Below are 20,324 nucleotides of genomic sequence, written 5' to 3'. Positions count from 1 at the left end.
GCTGGGGGCAGAGATGGATGGAGGGGGGAAGGGGGGGCGTGACGTCACGGGGCGGGGCCGCCGGCCGCCATCTTGGCGCGGAGGGGCCGCGCCCGGCGCTCCCGGCCGGCATGCGGGGCCCGGCGGCCGGCGAGGAGCTGCTGGAGGAGGCGGACAACGATGAGGACGTGTCAGGTGGGCGGCGGGGCGTCGTGCCGGGACATGGCGGGGGAACGGAGGGAGCGGTGGGCGTGTCTGCGGCCTTCGCGGGGTCGGGGCCTGCCGGGCGATGCCGCGGTGCCTTCCCGGCCCTCAGCGCTGCGGTGCGGCCCGCTGGTACCGACCTGCGTGCTGCGCCCGGCCGGCTCGGCTGCGGGGAGCGAAGGCACTGAGAGCGACCTGAAGGGACGAGTGAGGTGCGGGGAGGAGGGGGAAGGTGGGGGGGGAAGGTCCGTGCCGGAGTGCGGCTGACACCTGTTGGACGCCGACCTGCTCGCTGTGATCCATTTGAACGGGCTCTGCTGGGCTTCCGAACAGCGCTGAGCCCCGTGTGGCAGGTGGTGCTGGCCTGTCCTGATGTGCTGTGTGGCTTTGGAGGCCCTGTGTGGCTTTGGAGGCCCTGTGTGGCTTTGGAGGCCCTGTGTGGCTTTGGAGGCCCTGCTGTGTGTCAGATCCCACTGGGTGCTGGGGCTCAGCGCAGCGCTATGGGCACGAGGTGTTGGCATTGTCACTGAGCAGCTGTGGGGTGCCCAGAGAGGGCAAACCTGAGCTGTGCCTGGGAAGGCCGCCCTGTGAATTGCCCTTCTTGTCCTCAGAAGAAGATGATGGGGTCCTGGAAGGGCTGGAGGAGTTTTTCGCTGAGGAGCAAGTTGCTGTGCAGAAAAAAAAGAAACCCAAGAAGCTGAAAGACGGCAAGGGGGCCAAAATCAAGAGGAGGAAGAAAGAGGTAATGCTGCGTGCTCTGAGATGAGGGTTCCTGCTCGATGTGGAATGGAGGTTGGCTGCCCAGGGCACCCAATGTGTAGGAACAAAGCACCTGCATTCACTTCCATACCCTACTTGTCCCGCACCACGCAATGAGCTGGTGGGGAGTGTGAGGATGAGGGTGTTGCCTCCTGGGGGTCTTCAGTGCCAAGATGGCAAAGAATTGCAGCCATCAGAAAGCGTGCAGGTGTTTTGTTGTGGGCTGCACTTGACCAAAAGGTTCAGCAAGGAAGGCAGGGTAGGGAACATCAGAAGAACATCAGATGTTTTATGCAGCAGAGCCAGAAACATCCCCACCCCTTCCCTTGCCAAGCAGGGGATCAATGTGCTGTTCTCTTCCAGTCATCGCTGCCACTCCCTCTGGGACTTGTATGAGCAGATTGGCTGGATGAGGTGGCACATCGAAGTGCTTTTGCTGCCGACAGGAGCATTATGTGCTGTGTACGTAACAGAACTTGACTGACTCTGGCATGCTATGACCTGGCAGCTGTGAGCAGAAGCCCAGAGGAGGCTTTTCTCCTCCTTTGTGGCCATGGTGATGTTCTGTTTCTGCAGATAGCACACAAAGCTGGCTCATGCTGCCTCGCTTCCTGTGTGTTTTTCTTTCCCTCCTGTGCTGCTTTTTAATAGAGGAAAGATAAGATACAGACGTGTGCTATGTTCACTCCTGGCAGTTCTACGTTCATGTCAGCCTGCCTGAAGCTATGGGAGCAACATGTGCAGCCTGAGCTGTGTCTGTTTCCTTACGGGGGGTGGGGAGAAATTAATGGGATGGATGTTGAGGGTGTTTTCTTCTTCAATGAATGCCTTGTGCTGGTGGTGTTAATCAGGCTCAGTTCTGCCTGTCAAAGGTTGTTCTGTGTTCCACCGAAGGTAGCGAGGAGCTGCAGCAATGTGGGTAGGCACTGAGCTGTATTCCAGCTGCGTTGCCAGTCAGAAGGTAAAAGAAAAGGGAACCCTTACTTTGGCCTTTCTTTTCCTGAGCATCTTCCCGGAGGCTGTGGGGCTTAGGATGCTCTCTCCTCCTATTAGAGGAAGAGAGATGTGGGGATCTCTTGTGAACCTGGGCCATGCTGTTGGTGCTTACACCATGGCTGACCTCTCCCCGGAACGCCCCATGTTTTTATCACTGGGGCAGAATTGATGCTGTGTTGCTTTTAAAGGGGGATTTGCCTGTTTAACCTCATTGCGGCTCATTCTGGCCTTTGTGGCAGTGCTCCCTGTAGCTCTGCTGCTAGACTTGATGCAGCAAACCCCAAAAAGATCTGCATAAAACAACTGGCTGCGGTTTGAACCTCAGTGTATGTAGATGAAGGTCCTCATCAGGCAAGAAAGCAGGGAGAGTGGGAATTTCAACCTGTACTGCAGTCATTGCCATGGCAACCAATTATTCAGTGCTAAATTATAACTGCTAAAGGAAAAGCTCTCTTTTTTTTTCGAACCAAAAAGGACCCGACATCAGTAATGGCCGCTGAGCGAAAATGAATCTCTGCAGTGAGAGCAATTGATTTTCACATGGCACAACGATGGGGCCGGGCTGGAGCCCCGGCCGGGCGCTGTCCATGGTGCTGAACCCCGCCGCTCCTGGTGGGGCAGCTTCCAGAGGCGGAACAGGGTGTAGGAAGGAAGATGTATACTCAGATGTGTGCATTGCTGCTGTCTTTCTTGCAACGTGAGTGATCCGCCCGGCAAGCAGTGGCTTTTGTTAGGGTGGTAATGACTTTGTTGCAGCAAGTCGCTGTCTGTCCCAGAAAGAAACCGAAATTCTGCCTTGCTGGGCTCTGCACTCTGGCTCTCCCATGATTGGTGTGTACATGTAAGCCTGGTTCCTGCTGACTGCATCTGTCAGCCATCCAGCAGGGCCCAGGCCTTTCTGGAGAGGTTCTTCTTGCTGCTGAAGTTGTGACCAAAAGCCTGGTGGGAGTTCCGTGTGGCTGCGTGTCTCTCAACATCTGTCTGGTGAGCTACAAGACATGCACGTGACTCAAGAGATGTCCTCTTCCTTTAGGTTCTTAACTATTCACACTGTGGTAGGAAAATGTTACTGTACTCTTGTAAAACCATAAGCCAATGTGAGATGGGACATCACATGCTACCATGTGTTATGTCAATCAGAAAAGTTACTCAGGTTCCACCTGTCTGAAGATTTAAGATCTTTTAGCTGAACAGTTAGCCACCTCTCAGACGAGTCACTCACTGCTTTACTATATGGTTATTTCTAATACATATGTTCATTTACTCGCTGTGTCATGTCTTTGTTTACACCACTGCACATCAGAATGGTAATGTGAGCATTGTGGTATTGCAGCATCGTGATGCTTCCAGAGGGTGTGTTACAACCTGGAGGCAGAAGGGGTATCCACTTGTGTGCCTGTGGCTGAGGGAGGGCAGGTGGTGCTCTTTCTCCACTGTCCTCTTCTGTTGTAGGGGAGCAATGATGAGATATCAGACAATGATGAGGAGATTGAGGAGAAATCTGAGAGTGAAGGAAGTGACTATTCCCCCAACAAGAAGAAAAAGAAAAAACTGAAAGAAAAGAAAGAGAAAAAAACCAAACGGAAAAAGAAGGATGAAGAGGAGGAGGATGATGATGGAGGGCTAAAGGTACCAAAGATTTGCTCATCCTGAGCTGGTGTTCGAACATTGGATCTCATGATGTGGCCAGATCCCTGCTGATATCTGAGTACACTGTTCAGTGAATGAGGGCAGAGCTGTAATTGGGGACACTCACCTTGCACTGATGTATAAGATACCTTTGTTTAAGGCACGGAGGTATAGGCACTGTACTCCCCATCAGGGAGACTGAGATAGCTGCCTGGTGGCATGTGCTCGGAGTTCCTCATGGTACCTTTTGTGGCACTGAAAGTACTACTGAAAGCAATGGTTTATTTTATTTGGAACAAAGAGAAAAGCAGCCATAACAATGCTGATTTTGTGGTTGCTTTTGTTTTTAAAACCATGAAGCATTTGCAGTTCCATCAACAACCCATTCTGCAGTAGTCTCTCATCAAGGGCTCTCAGGCACAGCCTGGCATTTTTACTGGCAGATGAAAGGCCAACATGATCCCATGTTATTTTTGTTAGATACAGAGATTATGTTTCCTGGAGACATGAAACCTGGGAAGGCTTTGCATTATATTATGTGGTATGAGGAGCATTTGGATGATGCTGTATTAATTTGCTTCTTGGAAGTGTGTGAAGCATTAGTTTATTAAGCACTTATGCATGCTTTGTTTTTTATATATTGCAGAAAGAAATCTCTGTGTCACTGACTAGGGAGAGAGTTTGACACGGGGTATATGACAGACACTTTGTCTGCAGAGCTGTCACTTACATTAACACTGTCTCTCTGTAATTCTACAGGAGCCTAAGAGCTCAGCCCAGCTGATGGAAGAATGGGGCCTTGATGACGTAGATTATATTTTCTCAGAAGAAGATTACCATACTCTTACTAATTACAAGGCTTTCAGCCAATTCCTCAGGTACAGAACCGCAGGTATCAATGGGGTCTGGGGCAGTGATTGAGATTTGGATGTTACTCAAATAAGAAGGTGAAGCTGTGATGCAGAATTTCCTTTACAAGCTCCTTATTGCTTCTCTCTCTGTGACAAGAAAGGTCTCAAGGAATCCATTTTAGTTGAAGGATAATTGAGTGGAAAACAACTGGATTGTTTCTCCCCCATGCCTGCTCTCCAGAATTCCATTTTTTGTGTTTATTTATTTGAAAGTTTTCTGTAGGGAAATGTGACAAGCAGACGTGCATTTCCTTTAACCTGTGGTTTTTCCCTTTTCCCCCACCCTTCAGACCTCTGATTGCCAAGAAGAACCCCAAGATCCCCATGTCCAAGATGATGACTGTGCTTGGTGCCAAGTGGCGAGAGTTCAGTGCCAACAACCCGTTCAAGGGCAGCTCGGCGGCGGCAGCAGCAGCAGCTGTGGCTGCAGCAGTGGAGACTGTCTCGGTTGCCCCACCGCTGGCTGCCAGCCCCCAGCAGCCTGCCTTGCCCCCTGTCATCAGGAAAGCGAAAACCAAGGAAGGCAAGGGTAGGTACCAAGCACAGTGAGCTTACTGTGAAAGTTCTCCTGTTCCTGACAGCAGATTTGTGCTTCTTTCTTCCTGTTTGGAAGGTTCTGTGTGAACTGCTGTAGAAGCTGGGCTGTGGTAGAAAGAGGAGAGAGCTCCTCAGGAAGATTGCTGTTCCAGTAATGCACTTATCAATTACTGATGCCTCCAGAGGTTAGAACAAGCAGCTCAGAGCTGGCACTTAACCAAGAGTGCAGCTTGCAGCAGCTTTCCTGTGCTGCAGCCTCAGTTCCTGCAGTGTCTTTTGAGCCACCCCAGCTGAGAGGGGTCTTATCTCCCTGCTTTGCAGACTTCAAACTGCATCTGGCATTCCCAGCCCTGTTGCAGTTTGCAGGCTGCAGTCCCTCTCCTGCATTCCAGGGTAGTTGCGTGGCAGCCCGAGGACTCTTGGAACAGTGGAACAACAAGACTTTTGTTCCTCCAGGTCCAGGTGTGAAGAAGAAAATCAAGAGCTCGAAAGATGGGAAGAAAAAGGGGAAGGGAAAAAAGATGGCAGGCCTAAAATTCCGGTTTGGAGGAATCCCCAGCAAAAGGAAAAAGGGCTCTTCTGTAAGTGTGCATTCCCCATTTCTGTGCAGGGCCTTGGGTGTGGGAGGGTGCAGCAGAGAAAAGCCAGGACCAGTTCCCTTTGCCTAGAAATCTCCCCTATGCAGGGCAGTGTGTGTTTTTCCAGCTGATTGCCCTGTTCTTGCCAACTTGCCTATTCCTCTTGCTGTGCCTGTTTCCTCCTAGAGATAGCATGGATTACACATCCCTGCCCTCCAGCCTCGTGTAGCACATCGTTCCCTTGCTGGCCCTCAGAGTGTCAGGACATCCCATCTGAGGAAAGGGCCAAGCTGTCTTTGGTTGGGTGTGGAAGGAAGCCTGGATGAAGGCTGCTGAAAAGAAATGCTACAGCCTCATTTGTGCCCTTCTCTGAGATGCCAGTCTCTGCTCAGTGTGTTTGTTCATCCCTTGTTAGAGACCTGTGTCCAAGCTTGTGTTCGTAAAGATGTCATATCTGGGCATGTTTGCTGCTAAAGCCATATAATCACGTTTATTTTCAGAGATGAGGTTGATAATGCCATCATTTCAGATTTCATTTGCAAAGGAATTCTTCAGGGCTTGCACTCCAGCTGAACTTCATGTCAAAGAGAATTATCAGATGCTTTAATTAGGTTGCCATTGCTTGCCTCCTGGCGCCTGTGGCTCTGCAGCATGACCTGGGGACAGCTGAGCACCTCGTAAGTGCATGGGAGCAGGGTTTTGCTGCAGTTTACATGCAGAACTCTTTCAGTGTATAAATATCAGATGTAAGCAAAACATTTTAAAGAGCGAATCTCCTGATAACTACTCAGTAGGAATGGTTTTCCTGCAGACCTTGATAGTGTTGCTTGAAGTCCCATTAGTTCACCTTTACTGAAGTTCCCTGCCTCTCCTGTTCACATAACAACCAGTTTGTAAGTAACTCTGTGTGTCAGAAGTAGAAGAAGGAGCAGGCTGGGGCAGTCAATCAGTCCCACATTACAGAAAATCCATCCCATATCTGGGTACATTCCAGATCTGTGTACTTGCATTTCTAAGTCTGAGGAGTGTTGTATGTATTTTAAATGTCTCTGAGATTTGCTCAGTGACTGCACCTTGATGGTGCTGCTGAACCCAGCTAACTGCCCCTGTGCTGTGCTGAGCAGTGCGAGATAATTGTCCTCTGGCTCTCGTTGTAGTCTGTGTTGATTGATTGCCTGACTGGAACATCGATCTGATGGAGGAGATTTACCTGCTTCCTAATGCCTTGTGACACATCCTTTTGAACCCTGGCTGCCAGTGCCAGGAGTGTGACAACCCTGCCACCGTCCCCGATGCCCTAAACAGCCAATTTCTGTGGGAGCCCTATGATGCTTCTCTTGAGGGTGCCCCAAGGGGCTCAGCTGCTGATCAGTGATCTTGTGTGGCTTTGTGTGACCGCTGGTGCTTAGCTCTGCTCTGTAGCAGAACATCCTGGGAGTGACTGTATGCCAGCACCTGGACAGTGTGTGGTTCTGTTTTCTCCTCTGCAGAGTGAAGAGGAAGAACGGGAGGAATCTGACTTTGACAGTGCCAGCATCAACAGCTCTTCTGTGCGCTCTGAGTGTTCGGCTGGCCTGGGGAAGAGAGGGAAGAGGAGGAGAAAGAAAAAGAGGAGTAGGCCATCCCTTTGTACTCTGTTCCTATTGTTTGGATTTCCCTATTCAGATGGTGCTTTCCTGGTCCTTGCAGTTCCAAGCAGTGTACAGCACTAATTCTGTGGGAAAGGAAAGGCTGTGCTTGTCTGTGTGTGTGAGATGAGAGGTGCTTTCATGGTGTCCAGACTCTGCTGTCAGTGGGCTTGCAGGAAGCACACTCTGCTGTAGGGCTTCCCTGCGGCATTGCTGGTGGTGAAGGATCAGCCTGATGCCTGGGCCTTTCCATCCACCACTCTCCTTCCATGGCCAAGGGCTTTTCTTGCCCTGATCCATCTCTGTGTTGTGGCTCACAGTGTGTCAGGAGGGCAGCTGCAACGCCATGTGGTGTTTTGAGCACTGGGGTGCAGCGTGGGCAGGTGAGCAGCTGCCACCCTTCCAAGGCCTGTCCTGAGGTGTCATCGTTCAGAATTTGTGGGGCTCCAGGGGACGTGGTTTGCACAGTGTTTGCACAGCCCTGGAGAAGCACAGCTTGTGGTTGGCTCCTGAGGAGCAGGCCTGGCTGCAGGTGAGACAGTGCTGGCGGCTGGTGTCTGTCCGGGTGAGATGTGTGGTTGGTGACAGGCCAGGGTTGTGATGGTGGCACATGGAGATGGAGGGCAGCAGTGACAGGTGTCTGGCAGGGTCTGAGTGGCTGTGGGCCGCTTTGATGTGCATATTCCTTCACTGGTGGAGGCTTTGTGTTGGTCTGGTTAATGACACCTCCATCCCTGTTGAAAGCAGTCCCTCTGCACCAAGATACTGTGCTTCTGCTGCTTCTGCTGATGAGTTTTGCTTTTGAGAAACCAAAGGGTGCCTTCTGTGCTTGGGGACAGCCAGGAGGCGAGTGTTCTGCCTTCTGTGAGGTATTATGGGCCTTATGGCCCTTACTCCTTCCTTCCTTTCTCTTTCTGCATGGAGCTAGAGGAGCTCCTGCTCTGCACCCAGCAAGCGCCCAAGGAGAGTGCAGCAGTCCCAGGAGGAGGGTCCTCAGCTGCATTACTGTTGCATGGTACATTTGCTGGCGCTGGGGTCTGTGGAGGTTTCTCTGACTGCCTCCCTTGCAACCTCTCCAGGTTCTGGCATTCTCCATTGAGAGCCTGAAGGAACCAAAGGATGATACAGTGTGGAGAGAGAAAGAGAGACAGAGGTGAGATGATGCTGTGTGCAAAGATAAACTGTGATGCAGAGGGACAGAGAGGCAGGGGGACATAGCAGGAGGGGCCGAGGTGAAGCGTGATACATTTTCCTTAACTGTACCATAGAGGAGCAGCTGTCTCGGGAGAGCCAGTGGCACTGCTGTCCAACTGATTGCGTCTGTCCCTTGCTTGTAGCTGAAGACGGGGATGGCTACGAGACAGACCACCAGGACTACTGTGAGGTGTGCCAGCAGGGAGGGGAGATCATCCTGTGTGACACCTGTCCGCGTGCCTACCACCTTGTCTGCCTGGACCCTGAGCTGGAGAAAGCCCCCGAGGGCAAGTGGAGCTGCCCACATTGTGTGAGTGTGGGTGCCTGTGGGAGTGCTGCCAGGCAGGAGGCACCAGCAGAGGGTCTGGGTGATGGGGAGACTGGCCCAAGCCTGGCAGCACGCAGTCAGGCTAAAGCTGGGGTACTTGAGAGCACTTAACTGTGTGTGCTGGGCCTGTATCACCTGTGTGAGTGGGATGGGTTGGGTATGGAAGCGTGCATTCCTCTCGTGATCCCGTTCTGGGCTTGGGGCCCCTTAGTGCTGTGGTGGTGCTGCCCCTCAGCTTTACTCTGTCTTTACTGCCCCAGGAGAAGGAGGGCATCCAGTGGGAGCCAAAGGAGGAGGAGGATGAGGAGGAGGAAGGTGGTGAAGAAGAGGAGGATGACCACATGGAGTTCTGCCGTGTCTGTAAGGATGGAGGGGAGCTGCTGTGCTGCGACACGTGCCCGTCCTCTTACCACCTGCACTGCCTGAACCCACCCCTACCAGAAATCCCAAATGGTGAATGGCTCTGCCCTCGCTGTACAGTGAGTGTTTCCTGCATTTGTCACCCTGTCCGTGCTCCTGCTCCCTTTGGCTCTGCCTGTCTCCTGCAGCTCAGCTGCCTGTACACTCTCCCTGTGCAGGCTGCTGAGTTCCCTGCCTGCTTCTAGCTTGCCTGCCAGGTCCCGTTTGATGTATGCCCAATGTAGGGAGGGCTCTACCCCCTAGGCAGGCTTGCTGCAGAGGTCGGTGTGATTTTTGGGGCTTTGAATTGTACTGGGTGATTAAATTTGGAAATAAGGAAATGTGTATTGAGCTCAGCCTGCCCTAGTGGTGAGGCCTGTCCCTGCAGGGGGTGTTAAGGATGTTCTCCTCAGACACATGTGCACCACCCAGCCTTCTTCCACTCCATGCACCCTCACCTCCTGATTTCTGTCTGCCTAGTTAGCAATAGCAAATGAGTAACTTCTGGGAGCAGAGCAGAGCAATGCCTTGGCTGTGCCCAGAGCAGCTGACCCTGTTTGCAGGGTGAGTGAAGCGCAGTCAGGGCTTGAGCTTATTCCAGCCCATGTGGTTCCCTGGGGTGCTCTGCTCTACTTGCAGCAGCAAGCTCAGCACGGGCTCTGCCTGGGGCCTGGCTGCTTTCCCCCTCACTGCGCTGCTGATTGGCTGCAGCCTGTGTGGGTCCCCTGCCCTCCAGACCCCCATACCCTGCAGACTGTCCTCACTGGGGCAGGCTGGGGCACATCCTGCCTGCCAGAGCCTGCGAGCACTGCACCTCTGAGCCCCGATGGATGCAGTGATGCAACATGTTCACTGCGTTCCACGAAGGGAGGGACTGGTGGGACACGAAGCTGACAGGGCTTGTGTTAAACTGCCTGCTCTTGTGTATTTATTTTTCCATCCTCAGTGCCCTCCTTTGAAGGGAAAAGTACAGCGCATCCTGCACTGGGCATGGAAGGAGCCTCCAGCCCCGCTGCCCCCTGCACTGCCTGTCCCAGATGCGGAGCTGGCTCTGCCGCTGCCAAAGGTGCTGGAGGGCATCCCAGAGCGCGAGTTCTTTGTCAAGTGGGCAGGGCTCTCCTACTGGCACTGCTCCTGGGTCAAGGAGCTACAGGTGAGCACAGGGCTGGAGCAGTGTGCCTTGGCTGCTCCTAGTGGCCCAGGGGGTGACTTGGCTCTGTCCTGCTGCAGCTGGAGCTCTACCACACTGTGATGTACCGCAACTACCAAAGGAAGAACGACATGGATGAGCCACCAGCCTTTGATTATGGCTCTGGAGATGAGGACAGCCAGAGGGAGAAGCGGAAGAACAAAGACCCGCACTACGCAAAGATGGAGGAGCGGTTCTACCGCTATGGAATCAAGCCCGAGTGGATGATGATCCATCGCATCCTGAACCACAGGTGAGGAGTAGGCAGATGTGTGGATAGGCAGCAGGAGGGCAGGTGGTGCCCAGGTGGTGTGAGCACTGAGTAGTGTTGGTACAGGGAGAAAAGGGGCAGGTTGAGACCGATGACACGAGCCCAAGAGGCGCATAATGCACATGATATAGTACAGTGTTGGCATGTCAGGTGCCACGTCGGTTTTGTTTTCTCAAAGGGCTTTCATTTCAAAATGAACTTGGTGCCACTGTGGTGAAGTGCAGGCACAGGCTGTGGTCATCACTTTCTTTCTCATTTTGTTGGCGTGTTTTATGTGCTGTGTGTTATAGCTTTGATAAAAAGGGAGACATCCATTATCTGATCAAATGGAAAGATCTGCCATATGACCAGTGCACCTGGGAGATTGATGAGATAGACATCCCATACTATGAAAACCTCAAGCTCCTCTACTGGAATCACAGGTAAGGGGCAGCCAGGCAGTGGGGCTGGGGCTGGTGCATACTGCAGCCTGGGGCAGAGATATGCAGAGCTGCATGACCCTGCTTGGGCTTTGCCAAGTGGTTCGTAGCTGTTCCCTGTCTGAGTGCTCACTGGAGCTTCATGCAGGGACCTCATTACAAAGAGCAGATGCCGAGCACTTTCTGAAAGCTGGGTCTGGATGGGGTCCTTCCTGAAATGCTCCACCACTCCAGGGCTGCTTTGAAATGCAGTCTGCTGGTTGTTTTCCAGCCTATGCTCCCTTTCCCCTCCATATATTCTGCTAGTACTATTCATGGCCTTGCTGTGCTTCAGGGAGGCTCTGTGATGCTATGCTGACTGTATGTTGTGGGGGGAAAAATCTAGTTCTCTGAGATTGCTGTCCTTTATTTTAGATGATGTTGCATGAACTATTGGAAGGGGATAATTAATGCTCCATGAGTGCCCATGGGAACTGAGCCAGAAAAGCTCCTGTGGGGAAAAAGGCACTAGAGTTTGAGAGGCATTTCTAACCCCTGGCTTGGAAACACGGAGAGGAGTGTCTGTCTGCTTTTTCTTAATGCTTGTTCGCTGTTTCAGGGAGCTGATGCTGGGGGAGGACACACGTCCTCTGAAGAAGCTGAACAAGAAGGGGAAAAAGCTGAAAGAGGAGAAGCTTGAGAAGCCTCCAGAAACTCCTCTTGTTGATGTAAGTGAGAACGGTGGGGCCAGAGTGAAGGTGTGTGTGCTCACAAAGCCTGTGCTGAGAGCAGGGCTGTGGTGTGGATTGTATCTGCACCTCTTCTGGAGCTGTTGTGTGTTGCTAATCTGAAGAGGGGCATGATTGACTACAGAGAAGCAGGAGGGAGTTGGTTATTGCTTTGTGTCTTTTCCTTCAGCCTACGGTTAAGTTTGACAAGCAGCCTTGGTACATTGATGCCACAGGAGGAACGCTGCATCCTTACCAACTGGAAGGGCTCAACTGGTTGAGATTTTCCTGGGCCCAAGGCACTGATACGATCCTGGCTGATGAGATGGGACTGGGGAAGACTGTGCAGACCATTGTGTTCTTGTATTCCCTGTACAAGGAGGTGAGCACCCTGTGATGGATGTGAGCTGCTCAGCCCCTGGTACAGAGCAAGCAGTGTGGGTTTTGTCTCCCTGAGCAGGGTCACTCCAAAGGGCCATACCTGGTCAGTGCTCCACTCTCCACCATCATCAACTGGGAACGTGAGTTTGAGATGTGGGCGCCCGACTTCTACGTTGTGACCTACACTGGGGACAAGGAGAGCCGGTCGGTCATCCGGGAAAATGAGTTCTCCTTTGAAGACAATGCCATCCGGAGCGGCAAGAAGGTGTTCCGGATGAAGGTGAGAGCTGAGTCTGTGTGCTGCCTTGGTCTTAACCAGGAGTAAGAAGGAAAGAGAGCAGAAATTGACCCAGGGAAGGAAGTTTCTTAGGTCTCTGATTAGCTCTTTTCCAGAGAACCTGACACTGTTTAGATGTAGAAAACTTATGATGGGCTCTGAAGATTTCTGCCAGGCCCTTTTCTGTTTCTGTAGTTCCCTGCTTAATTATGATGTTCAGATCTGCTGGCATGATTGATGCATGAGCAGTGCTCCTGGTGCCGTGCAGTACAGGCAGCCCCCAGTTTTCTCCTTGGCTTAGAACCGGTGTCACAAACAGCATCACCAGCCGTGGAGGCTGTCTGCTTCCCTGCTGCCTTCCATCCTGACTTTTCTCTTCTTCTGCACCTCCAGAAGGAAGCCCAAATCAAGTTCCATGTCCTGCTCACCTCCTATGAGCTGATCACCATAGACCAGGCAGTGCTGGGCTCCATCGAGTGGGCTTGTCTGGTGGTGGATGAAGCACACAGACTGAAGAACAACCAGTCCAAAGTAGGTGGCAGATGTTTGTGAGCCATTCTTCCAGCCCACTTCTGTAGCTGTTGCCACTCAGCTGATTTGATGCTCTGTTTTTTTCCTGCCTGGGAGGCAGAAGATGTCTCCAGCTTGCTCAGGCTGTGCCTGAGGCTGCATTTTGATGGGGTTATTCTCTTTAATGCCCTCTGGGCATCAGCAGTGATCTGTGATCTGTGTGCCATCCTGGCTGGTGGTGCCTGGTGCTGGGTGAAGCTTGAGCTGAAGAGCTCTGCTTGCCCCTATGGCAACAAGGATCCAGCAGAGAGAGGGAACTACTCCATGCAATCAGGAGCTTCATATGCTTTGTGTTCACTGCTCCAGCTCTGCATGCAGAAGATGCAAGGTTGTTCTAAATGAAGGGGAAACTGCCAGTGCTTTTTAAGTAGAGCACATACTGCATTGTTTTGTTTTTGTGTAAGTGCATAATTACAACTTGATATCACTTCCAAGTTCTTTAGGGTATTAAACAGTTACAAGATCGATTACAAGTTGCTGCTTACCGGGACTCCGCTCCAGAACAACCTGGAAGAGCTTTTCCACCTGCTCAATTTCCTGACTCCTGAGAGGTTTAAGTAAGTTGCACAGATTCCCAGCAGTTTGCTGCAATGGTTCTGTGAATGTGTAATGCAGACCCAGGTGTTGTGGGCCCTGCAGGTAGAGCTTGCCCTCCTGTCAGTCAGGAGATTTGTGGATGAGGGCTGAGATCTGCCCTGCTCCATCCTCTCTGTGAGGAGGCCGTGGTATTTTGGGGAGCTTGTTCAGACCTCTTATTTGCGTATTTAATGTGAATTCCCCTTGGCAATCAGCCTGGATTCTGCTCTGCTCAGGAGCACAAGAGTGTTATTATTACCTCACTGTTGTTCAGGTTTTGTGTTCAGGCCTTACAGAAATGAATGTCTTTACCCCAGCATGTCCGTTCCACTCAGCACTGTGTTTGTGGCTGCTTTCACAGTAACCTGGAGGGCTTTCTGGAGGAGTTTGCAGACATCTCCAAGGAGGACCAGATCAAAAAGCTCCATGACCTGCTGGGCCCCCACATGCTGCGCCGGCTCAAGGCAGATGTGTTCAAGAACATGCCGGCCAAGACGGAGCTGATTGTCAGAGTGGAGCTGAGCCAGATGCAGAAGTGAGTGCTGGCATGGTGTTGGGCTGCAACTGGCTTCTGCTTCCCCCATCTGTGGCATGGCCAGGGCTTCGCTGGGGTCAGTGGATCAGAGAAGCCCATTTATTTGTGTGTATATCCCCAAATAAACCCCAGCCTGGGGATGCTGAACCAGCACCTAAAGAAAAGTCCTCATACCAGATATCCCTTTTGAAGCTCCACTGATATATCTAGAGTTTATGCGCTATCTGATTTTAATGTCCCATAATGGCAGTGTCTGTCCCTTCCCCCTTCATACAGGAAGTACTACAAGTTCATACTAACACGGAATTTTGAAGCCCTGAACTCGAAAGGTGGAGGGAATCAGGTCTCCCTGCTCAACATCATGATGGATCTGAAGAAGTGCTGTAACCACCCATACCTTTTCCCTGTGGCCGCTGTGGTACGTGAGCTGTGTGCACCACAGAGATGTTTTGCAGAGTAGTGTGTGTGCAGTCTGTCAGTGGGGTTTGTTTCCAGCTGTCTTTGGTTAAAAGTACAGGTTTTGCTGTGCGATTTGATACTAATTCTTGCCTTTGCAATGCACGTGACTTTCTCCATGACCTTCCCCAATGCTTTCCTGAAGAGGTTATAACCAGAATCCTTCACAGGAGGCCCCTGTTCTGCCCAATGGATCCTATGATGGGAATTCTTTGGTCAAATCTTCTGGAAAACTGATGCTGCTCCAAAAGATGCTGAAGAAGTTACGGGATGGGGGTCACAGAGTTCTGATCTTCTCCCAGGTGAGCAGTGGGGAAGGGCTGACCCCCAGTGCTGGGCAGGCTCCGGTGGGGTCTGTGCGGAGCTGCTCACACCTCACCCCTCAGATGACGAAGATGTTGGACTTGCTGGAGGACTTTCTGGAGTACGAGGGCTACAAGTACGAGCGCATCGATGGGGGCATCACTGGAGGCCTGCGCCAGGAAGCCATTGATAGGTTTAATGGTAAGTGCTTTTCCTCCCTTCCAGCAGTGGCAGTGGGCAGTGTGTGCTGGGGCCAATTTGCAGCAGCCAGCAGAGGGGTCAGGCGGTGTGGGGGCTGTGTGTATACCTGGAGTGCTGAAGCTCAGAGCCCTGGCACAATGCAGGGCTGCTCTTGCTGTGTTAAGCCCCTCTGGTTATTTCACACGTTGAACTCTGAGCCTGTTAATGACAGGCTGTTTGGCTTGAAAGACTCCTGCATTTCCCTTTGTGGCCTCAGAGCTTCCCTTTCAGACCTGGAGCTTTATTTTCTTCACTAACTAATTTCCAGGGGTTGATGTATTTTTACTCCTTGCCTTCCCTGCCTATTGCTTCTTGGCTTAGACTGGTGGACCCTGATGTTTTATAACTAAAACACTGTGTTTCACCTTTCCAAATAAGCCCAGCTCCCCTTTGTCTCACCTTCTGCCACCTGTGGGTTTGTCTTTCTCAGCTCCTGGTGCTCAGCAGTTCTGCTTTCTCCTCTCTACCCGTGCTGGTGGTCTGGGCATAAACCTTGCTACGGCTGACACAGTCATTATTTATGATTCTGACTGGAATCCCCACAATGACATCCAGGTTTATTACTTTTTCTTTTCCTTTCAGTACAGTAAGTACCTTTCTGGATGGGCCCCCTGTGCATTCTGCCAGTGAAATGAGCTCTTTCCTCTTGAGAGCTGCTGATGGTTCCTGCAGTTTGCAGGATATAGTTCTGTTCAAGAGCTGTTTGCACACCTCTATTGGCCTTACCCTGGCCTGTCAGCAATGCAGAAGTGGACTGGCAACTAAAACTGGCTTTCTTCCTTGAGCTTCTGCCTCTTTCCTGCTGCTTGTCTGCAACCTAGTGTCCCTTCCTGTTCTGGGGAAAGCAAATAGACCCTATCTAAGGACTGATTGCCAGTGGAAAATGGCAACTGAGGAACTTGAGCAGCAAATGCCTCTAAAAATAATGGGGAAGTGAAGATGTACTTTTCTCTTTCATCCTCCCTGGTTGAGAGAAGGATGTGTTGGTACAGGGTGGTGATGGAGAAGTCAGGACCTGGTGAATCTGCAGCCAGAGGAGGAGATAGCAGCCATAGCAGCCTGAGATCAGCCTCTGGCTAGAGGGGGTAGGACTAGGCTGGCTGCAAATGTGCCAACATTGGCTGTTCTGCAGTGATGTTCTCTGCCTGCAGGCATTCAGCAGAGCTCACCGCATCGGGCAGAACAAGAAGGTGATGATCTACCGCTTTGTGACCAGAGCCTCCGTGGAAGAGCGCATCACCCAGGTGGCCAAAAGGAAGATGATGCTCACCCACCTGGTGGTCCGTCCTGGGCTTGGCTCAAAGTCAGGCTCCATGACCAAGCAAGAGCTGGATGACATCCTGAAGTTTGGGACAGAAGAGCTGTTCAAGGATGATGTGGAAGGTTGGGTCGGGAGGGAGCTGGAAATGCTCTGAGCAAATCCAATCCCTGTTGGAGCTGCAGGGGCTCATTCCTGTGCCTTCCACTTGCAGGCATGGTGTCTCAGGGACAGCGGCTCACCATGCCGGATGCCGTCACCCCTTTCTCTGACACGCTGTCCACCAAAGGGGGTGCAGTGACTCCTGGCATGAAAAAAAAGCATGGTGGCACCCCACCAGGTCTGTAGCCCCTGTTTTTGGGATGACTTTGCCCTGTGTCCGGCCTAATCTTGCCTGGCTCTGGGAGCACACAGTGTGATTTGCTTTCCGTTCTCCTTGCTTTGCCCTCCAGGTGACAATAAGGATGTGGATGACAGCAGTGTGATCCACTATGACGATGCTGCTATCTCTAAGCTTCTGGACCGAAACCAGGATGCGACTGATGACACGGAGCTGCAGAACATGAACGAGTATCTCAGCTCCTTTAAAGTGGCCCAGTATGTTGTGAGAGAAGAGGATGGTGTGGTAATGTGATTAGTATCATGTCTTATAATCACATCTGTTTGTATGTCCCTGTTTGTGCTTCTTCCTCTGCCTTTCTTGTTCCTGTGGGGGTTTCTCTGCAGGGCAGTACTCCTCCCTGCTCTTTGCTGCCGGTAGCAGTGATGCTGCATCCAGCAGGACTACAGTGGCTAAGTGTGGTTGTGACCTTTTGTGAATGCTCAGTGGCACTTGGGTTTCTCTGAACCTATTTTTCCTATTGGAAAAAGGAGACTGTAGAGGACTGTTAAATGTTTAGGATGGAAGCAATAATGATACCCAGGTGCTGATGGTCTCAAGTGGCCTGAGGAGCTGTGTAATGGCCCCATTGATTCATACAGTTTTTGGGGCTGGGTCCCTAACCTGCAACATTGCTCTTCTGGTACTTGGTTCTGTCCTTCTGAAGGCTGCTCTCCTGAATACTGGGAGCAGGGCACAGTGCTGCTCATGTATTGTGCTGCTGTCATTTATTCTCCCTGTAGCTAACAGACTTCCTTCAGCTGTCTCTCAAGCTGATAGAGGGCTGCTATTCTGGGCTATCTCTGTGGATCTGTGATTGTTCCCTAGATGTGAGCACAGGCCGGATGGCAGCGTTCTCAGGAGCTATTTCTAGGTATAGGTGGCTGACTGGGAGGTTGTCTCAGCCCTTTGATAACCATGCACTGAGGTCAGTGCATTTGGGTGAAAGTGAGGCTCTGCGTGTACATGCATGTAGAGCAGGGTGAAGGAGGCACACCGCTGGGTGGTCAAAGCATGTCTGAAGATCTTGCTTACCAGCAAGTGTCTCAGTGCCCTTCTTTCCTCCCTCTTCCCTAGAGCGCAGTAGAAGACACACAGCACTGTGGTGCAGGGAGGTCTGCAGCTCTCTTATCTCAAGCCTTTTTTGTTTCCTTTCTTTGCAGGAGGAGGTGGAACGTGAGATCATCAAACAAGAGGAGAATGTGGACCCTGACTACTGGGAGAAGCTGCTGCGGCATCACTATGAGCAGCAGCAGGAAGATCTGGCCAGGAACTTGGGGAAGGGGAAGAGAATCCGCAAGCAGGTCAATTACAATGATGCCTCTCAGGAGGACCAAGGTATGGCTTTGACTGCTTGGCTCCTGCTAGGGCTCAGGTCTGGGAGCAGGCTCTGTGGTTTTTGTTTCCTTTTGGCCTGTAACTGGGAAAGAATTGAGGAAAAACCTGTGGACAAAATATTTAAAATCGGTTTGTTTTTTATTTTCGGTGTAGGAAACTAATAATAATGGAAAAGTTGAGTCTGCTTTCCTGTTTATTTCTGGGTCTTTCTCTCTGGCTACCTGGGACTGGATGCTGGGGACAGTGTCAGAGCTCCTGTTGTCCCCTTCAGGCAAGCTTGCAGGGTTCTTTCTCCTGACCTTGTCTCCTTGTGGTCTGCAGAGTGGCAGGACGAGCTCTCTGACAACCAGTCTGAGTACTCCATTGGCTCTGAGGACGAAGATGAAGACTTTGAAGAAAGACCAGAAGGTCAGAGTGAGTTAATGGTACTCTGCGATGTCCTCTGCAGGAACTTCAGCCTGTGATTTGTGGTGGGCTGACACTCAAATGCAGCAGGAAGGTCTGAGCTGGGAAGACTGCCTTGCTTCTGGGGGGGGGCATTCTTTGCCCTGCTGGGTGAGGCAGTTCTCAGCACAGGGAGCATGACTTGCTGGCTAATGTAGGGCTTTGGTCTGGTCCTTGTAATAGCAGTATCTGGTCTGCAGTGCCTCCCCTGGCATGGGGAGGCCAGGTGAATGAAGGGGCACTCTGAACAACCCTGACTGCTGCTCTGTGCAGGTTCCATTCCCATTGGGAAGGGCTATGGGAAGCTTAGGGCACAGGGGTTGATCAGCATTAGGTCTTTGGCCACCCCTCTGTTGTCTGGCCACGTTTGTTACGTAGGTTGTATGACTCTAGGTGGCAGAAGACAATCACGGAGACAGCTGAAGAGTGACCGGGACAAACCTCTCCCTCCTTTGCTGGCAAGAGTTGGGGGGAATATTGAGGTGAGTGTCAGCACTGGCCAAAGCATGTCTCTTGCCTGGCTGGTCCGGTCTGTGCTGCTCTTCAGCATCAGTCCTGGCTCAGGACCTGTAGCAGCCGTGAGGCTTTGAGGTGTCATCATTTCTGAGGCCTCCCAACCTCTGCTCCCTGCAGGTTCTCGGGTTCAATGCCCGCCAGCGCAAGGCCTTCCTGAACGCTATCATGCGGTGGGGCATGCCGCCCCAGGACGCCTTCAACTCTCACTGGCTGGTGAGGGATCTGCGAGGGAAGAGCGAGAAAGAGTTCAGGTACTGTGATCAGGCACGAGGATGCCTGCGTTCATTGCAAACAGCTCCGTGATGCCGTGTGCTGGAGGGCAAAACTCTGCCCTTGGCCTCTGGTGAAAACAGGCACTGCGGGTGCTCAGCAGGGAGCTCTTGGTCCAAGCTAGAGCCAGCTCTTGCTTTCCTTCCACAGGGCTTATGTCTCCCTGTTCATGCGACATTTGTGTGAACCTGGAGCAGATGGTGCTGAAACCTTTGCAGATGGTGTGCCCCGGGAGGGGCTGTCACGCCAGCACGTGCTGACTCGGATCGGAGTTATGTCACTAGTAAGGAAGAAGGTGGGTGAGTAAAACCTTACATGTGCCTTCAGGTACGTTCTGGACACTTGGGGGTTCTGTTAGCTGCTGAATGCCTCCTTGCCAGAGGTCCCCTTATTGAATCTCCAAGGCTTGGTGCAAGGCCACGTCTGTGGTATTTCAGTGATGTAGGTCAGCTGGAGGTAGAAGTGCTTGGTTGGCAAAAAATCATGGCAAAATCACGATTTTAACTTCTAAAAAATTCCTGGATTTATAGTTCTTTTCATTTCAGATGGGACTATTACAGTAACCTACTCAGACCTCCTATACTGTGCAGGCCAGAGACTTCCACTTGCCGAGTCTTGCATTGTGTCCAGCATCTTGTTGAACCAAAGCATGTCTTTCAGAGAGATGTTTGGGCTTGATTTGGGACTGAGTAATTGTTGGTTGTGTTGCTAATCCCAGGCATGTGCTGAGCCCCGAGGATACTGGCAGTTAAGTGTATGGAGGAATCCTCAGCTGTCTTGTGGAGAGGATCTCCCCAGGTGCTGACAAGTGCAGCACTCAGAGTTGTCCTAGGAAGACCATTAGATGATCATAGCAGTAGTTTCAGTGGGGAAGAGCAGATGCTGGGAGTGATGGCACCTGATTTTGCTGCGTCTTGAGCATCGACTGTTACTCTGCTGGGTGGGGAGAGTGAGAAATTGCAGCCTAGGGAACAGAGTGTGCAAGAGAGGCTCTGTGTAAGAGAGGAGTGGAGAGGAAGCAAAGAGCATTCTGATGGAGGCATGATGGGGCCA

At 51.8% G+C, this 20,324-nt stretch overlaps 1 protein-coding gene across 9 annotated transcripts in view; it reads left to right on the top strand.

Annotated features, from left to right (window-relative positions):
* Positions 1-53: 53 nt before the first annotated feature.
* Positions 54-20,324, top strand: part of CHD5 (chromodomain helicase DNA binding protein 5) — a 25,237-nt gene continuing 4,966 nt past the window's right edge. For 6 of the 9 annotated variants that reach the window (XM_072354106.1, XM_072354104.1, XM_072354103.1 and 3 more), the window contains exons 1-30: positions 54-174; positions 795-925; positions 3,391-3,567; positions 4,327-4,445; positions 4,769-5,007; positions 5,472-5,596; positions 7,084-7,207; positions 8,559-8,725; positions 9,004-9,222; positions 10,089-10,295; positions 10,373-10,584; positions 10,893-11,024; positions 11,620-11,728; positions 11,919-12,110; positions 12,189-12,389; positions 12,780-12,917; positions 13,392-13,513; positions 13,894-14,067; positions 14,344-14,485; positions 14,694-14,825; positions 14,910-15,027; positions 15,497-15,621; positions 16,218-16,449; positions 16,539-16,664; positions 16,777-16,949; positions 17,867-18,041; positions 18,363-18,449; positions 18,879-18,967; positions 19,119-19,252; positions 19,422-19,566. In XM_072354106.1, coding sequence (XP_072210207.1) covers positions 111-174; positions 795-925; positions 3,391-3,567; positions 4,327-4,445; positions 4,769-5,007; positions 5,472-5,596; positions 7,084-7,207; positions 8,559-8,725; positions 9,004-9,222; positions 10,089-10,295; positions 10,373-10,584; positions 10,893-11,024; positions 11,620-11,728; positions 11,919-12,110; positions 12,189-12,389; positions 12,780-12,917; positions 13,392-13,513; positions 13,894-14,067; positions 14,344-14,485; positions 14,694-14,825; positions 14,910-15,027; positions 15,497-15,621; positions 16,218-16,449; positions 16,539-16,664; positions 16,777-16,949; positions 17,867-18,041; positions 18,363-18,449; positions 18,879-18,967; positions 19,119-19,252; positions 19,422-19,566 — 4,530 coding nt within the window. In that variant the 5' untranslated portion in view covers positions 54-110. Of the gene's footprint in view, positions 175-794; positions 926-3,390; positions 3,568-4,326; positions 4,446-4,768; positions 5,008-5,471; positions 5,597-7,083; positions 7,208-8,300; positions 8,375-8,558; positions 8,726-9,003; positions 9,223-10,088; positions 10,296-10,372; positions 10,585-10,892; positions 11,025-11,619; positions 11,729-11,918; positions 12,111-12,188; positions 12,390-12,779; positions 12,918-13,391; positions 13,514-13,893; positions 14,068-14,343; positions 14,486-14,693; positions 14,826-14,909; positions 15,028-15,496; positions 15,622-16,217; positions 16,450-16,538; positions 16,665-16,776; positions 16,950-17,866; positions 18,042-18,362; positions 18,450-18,878; positions 18,968-19,118; positions 19,253-19,421; positions 19,567-20,324 lie in introns of those variants that run through there. The other 3 variants (XM_072354107.1, XM_072354105.1, XM_072354108.1) reach the window with 2 other exon arrangements.

This window comes from Excalfactoria chinensis, chromosome 20 (assembly GCF_039878825.1).
Source record: "Excalfactoria chinensis isolate bCotChi1 chromosome 20, bCotChi1.hap2, whole genome shotgun sequence".
In the NCBI taxonomy this organism is placed as follows: Eukaryota; Metazoa; Chordata; class Aves; order Galliformes; family Phasianidae; genus Excalfactoria; species Excalfactoria chinensis.
Note: the sequence above shows the minus strand (reverse complement) of the source record. Positions and strands in the feature narration are given on the sequence as shown.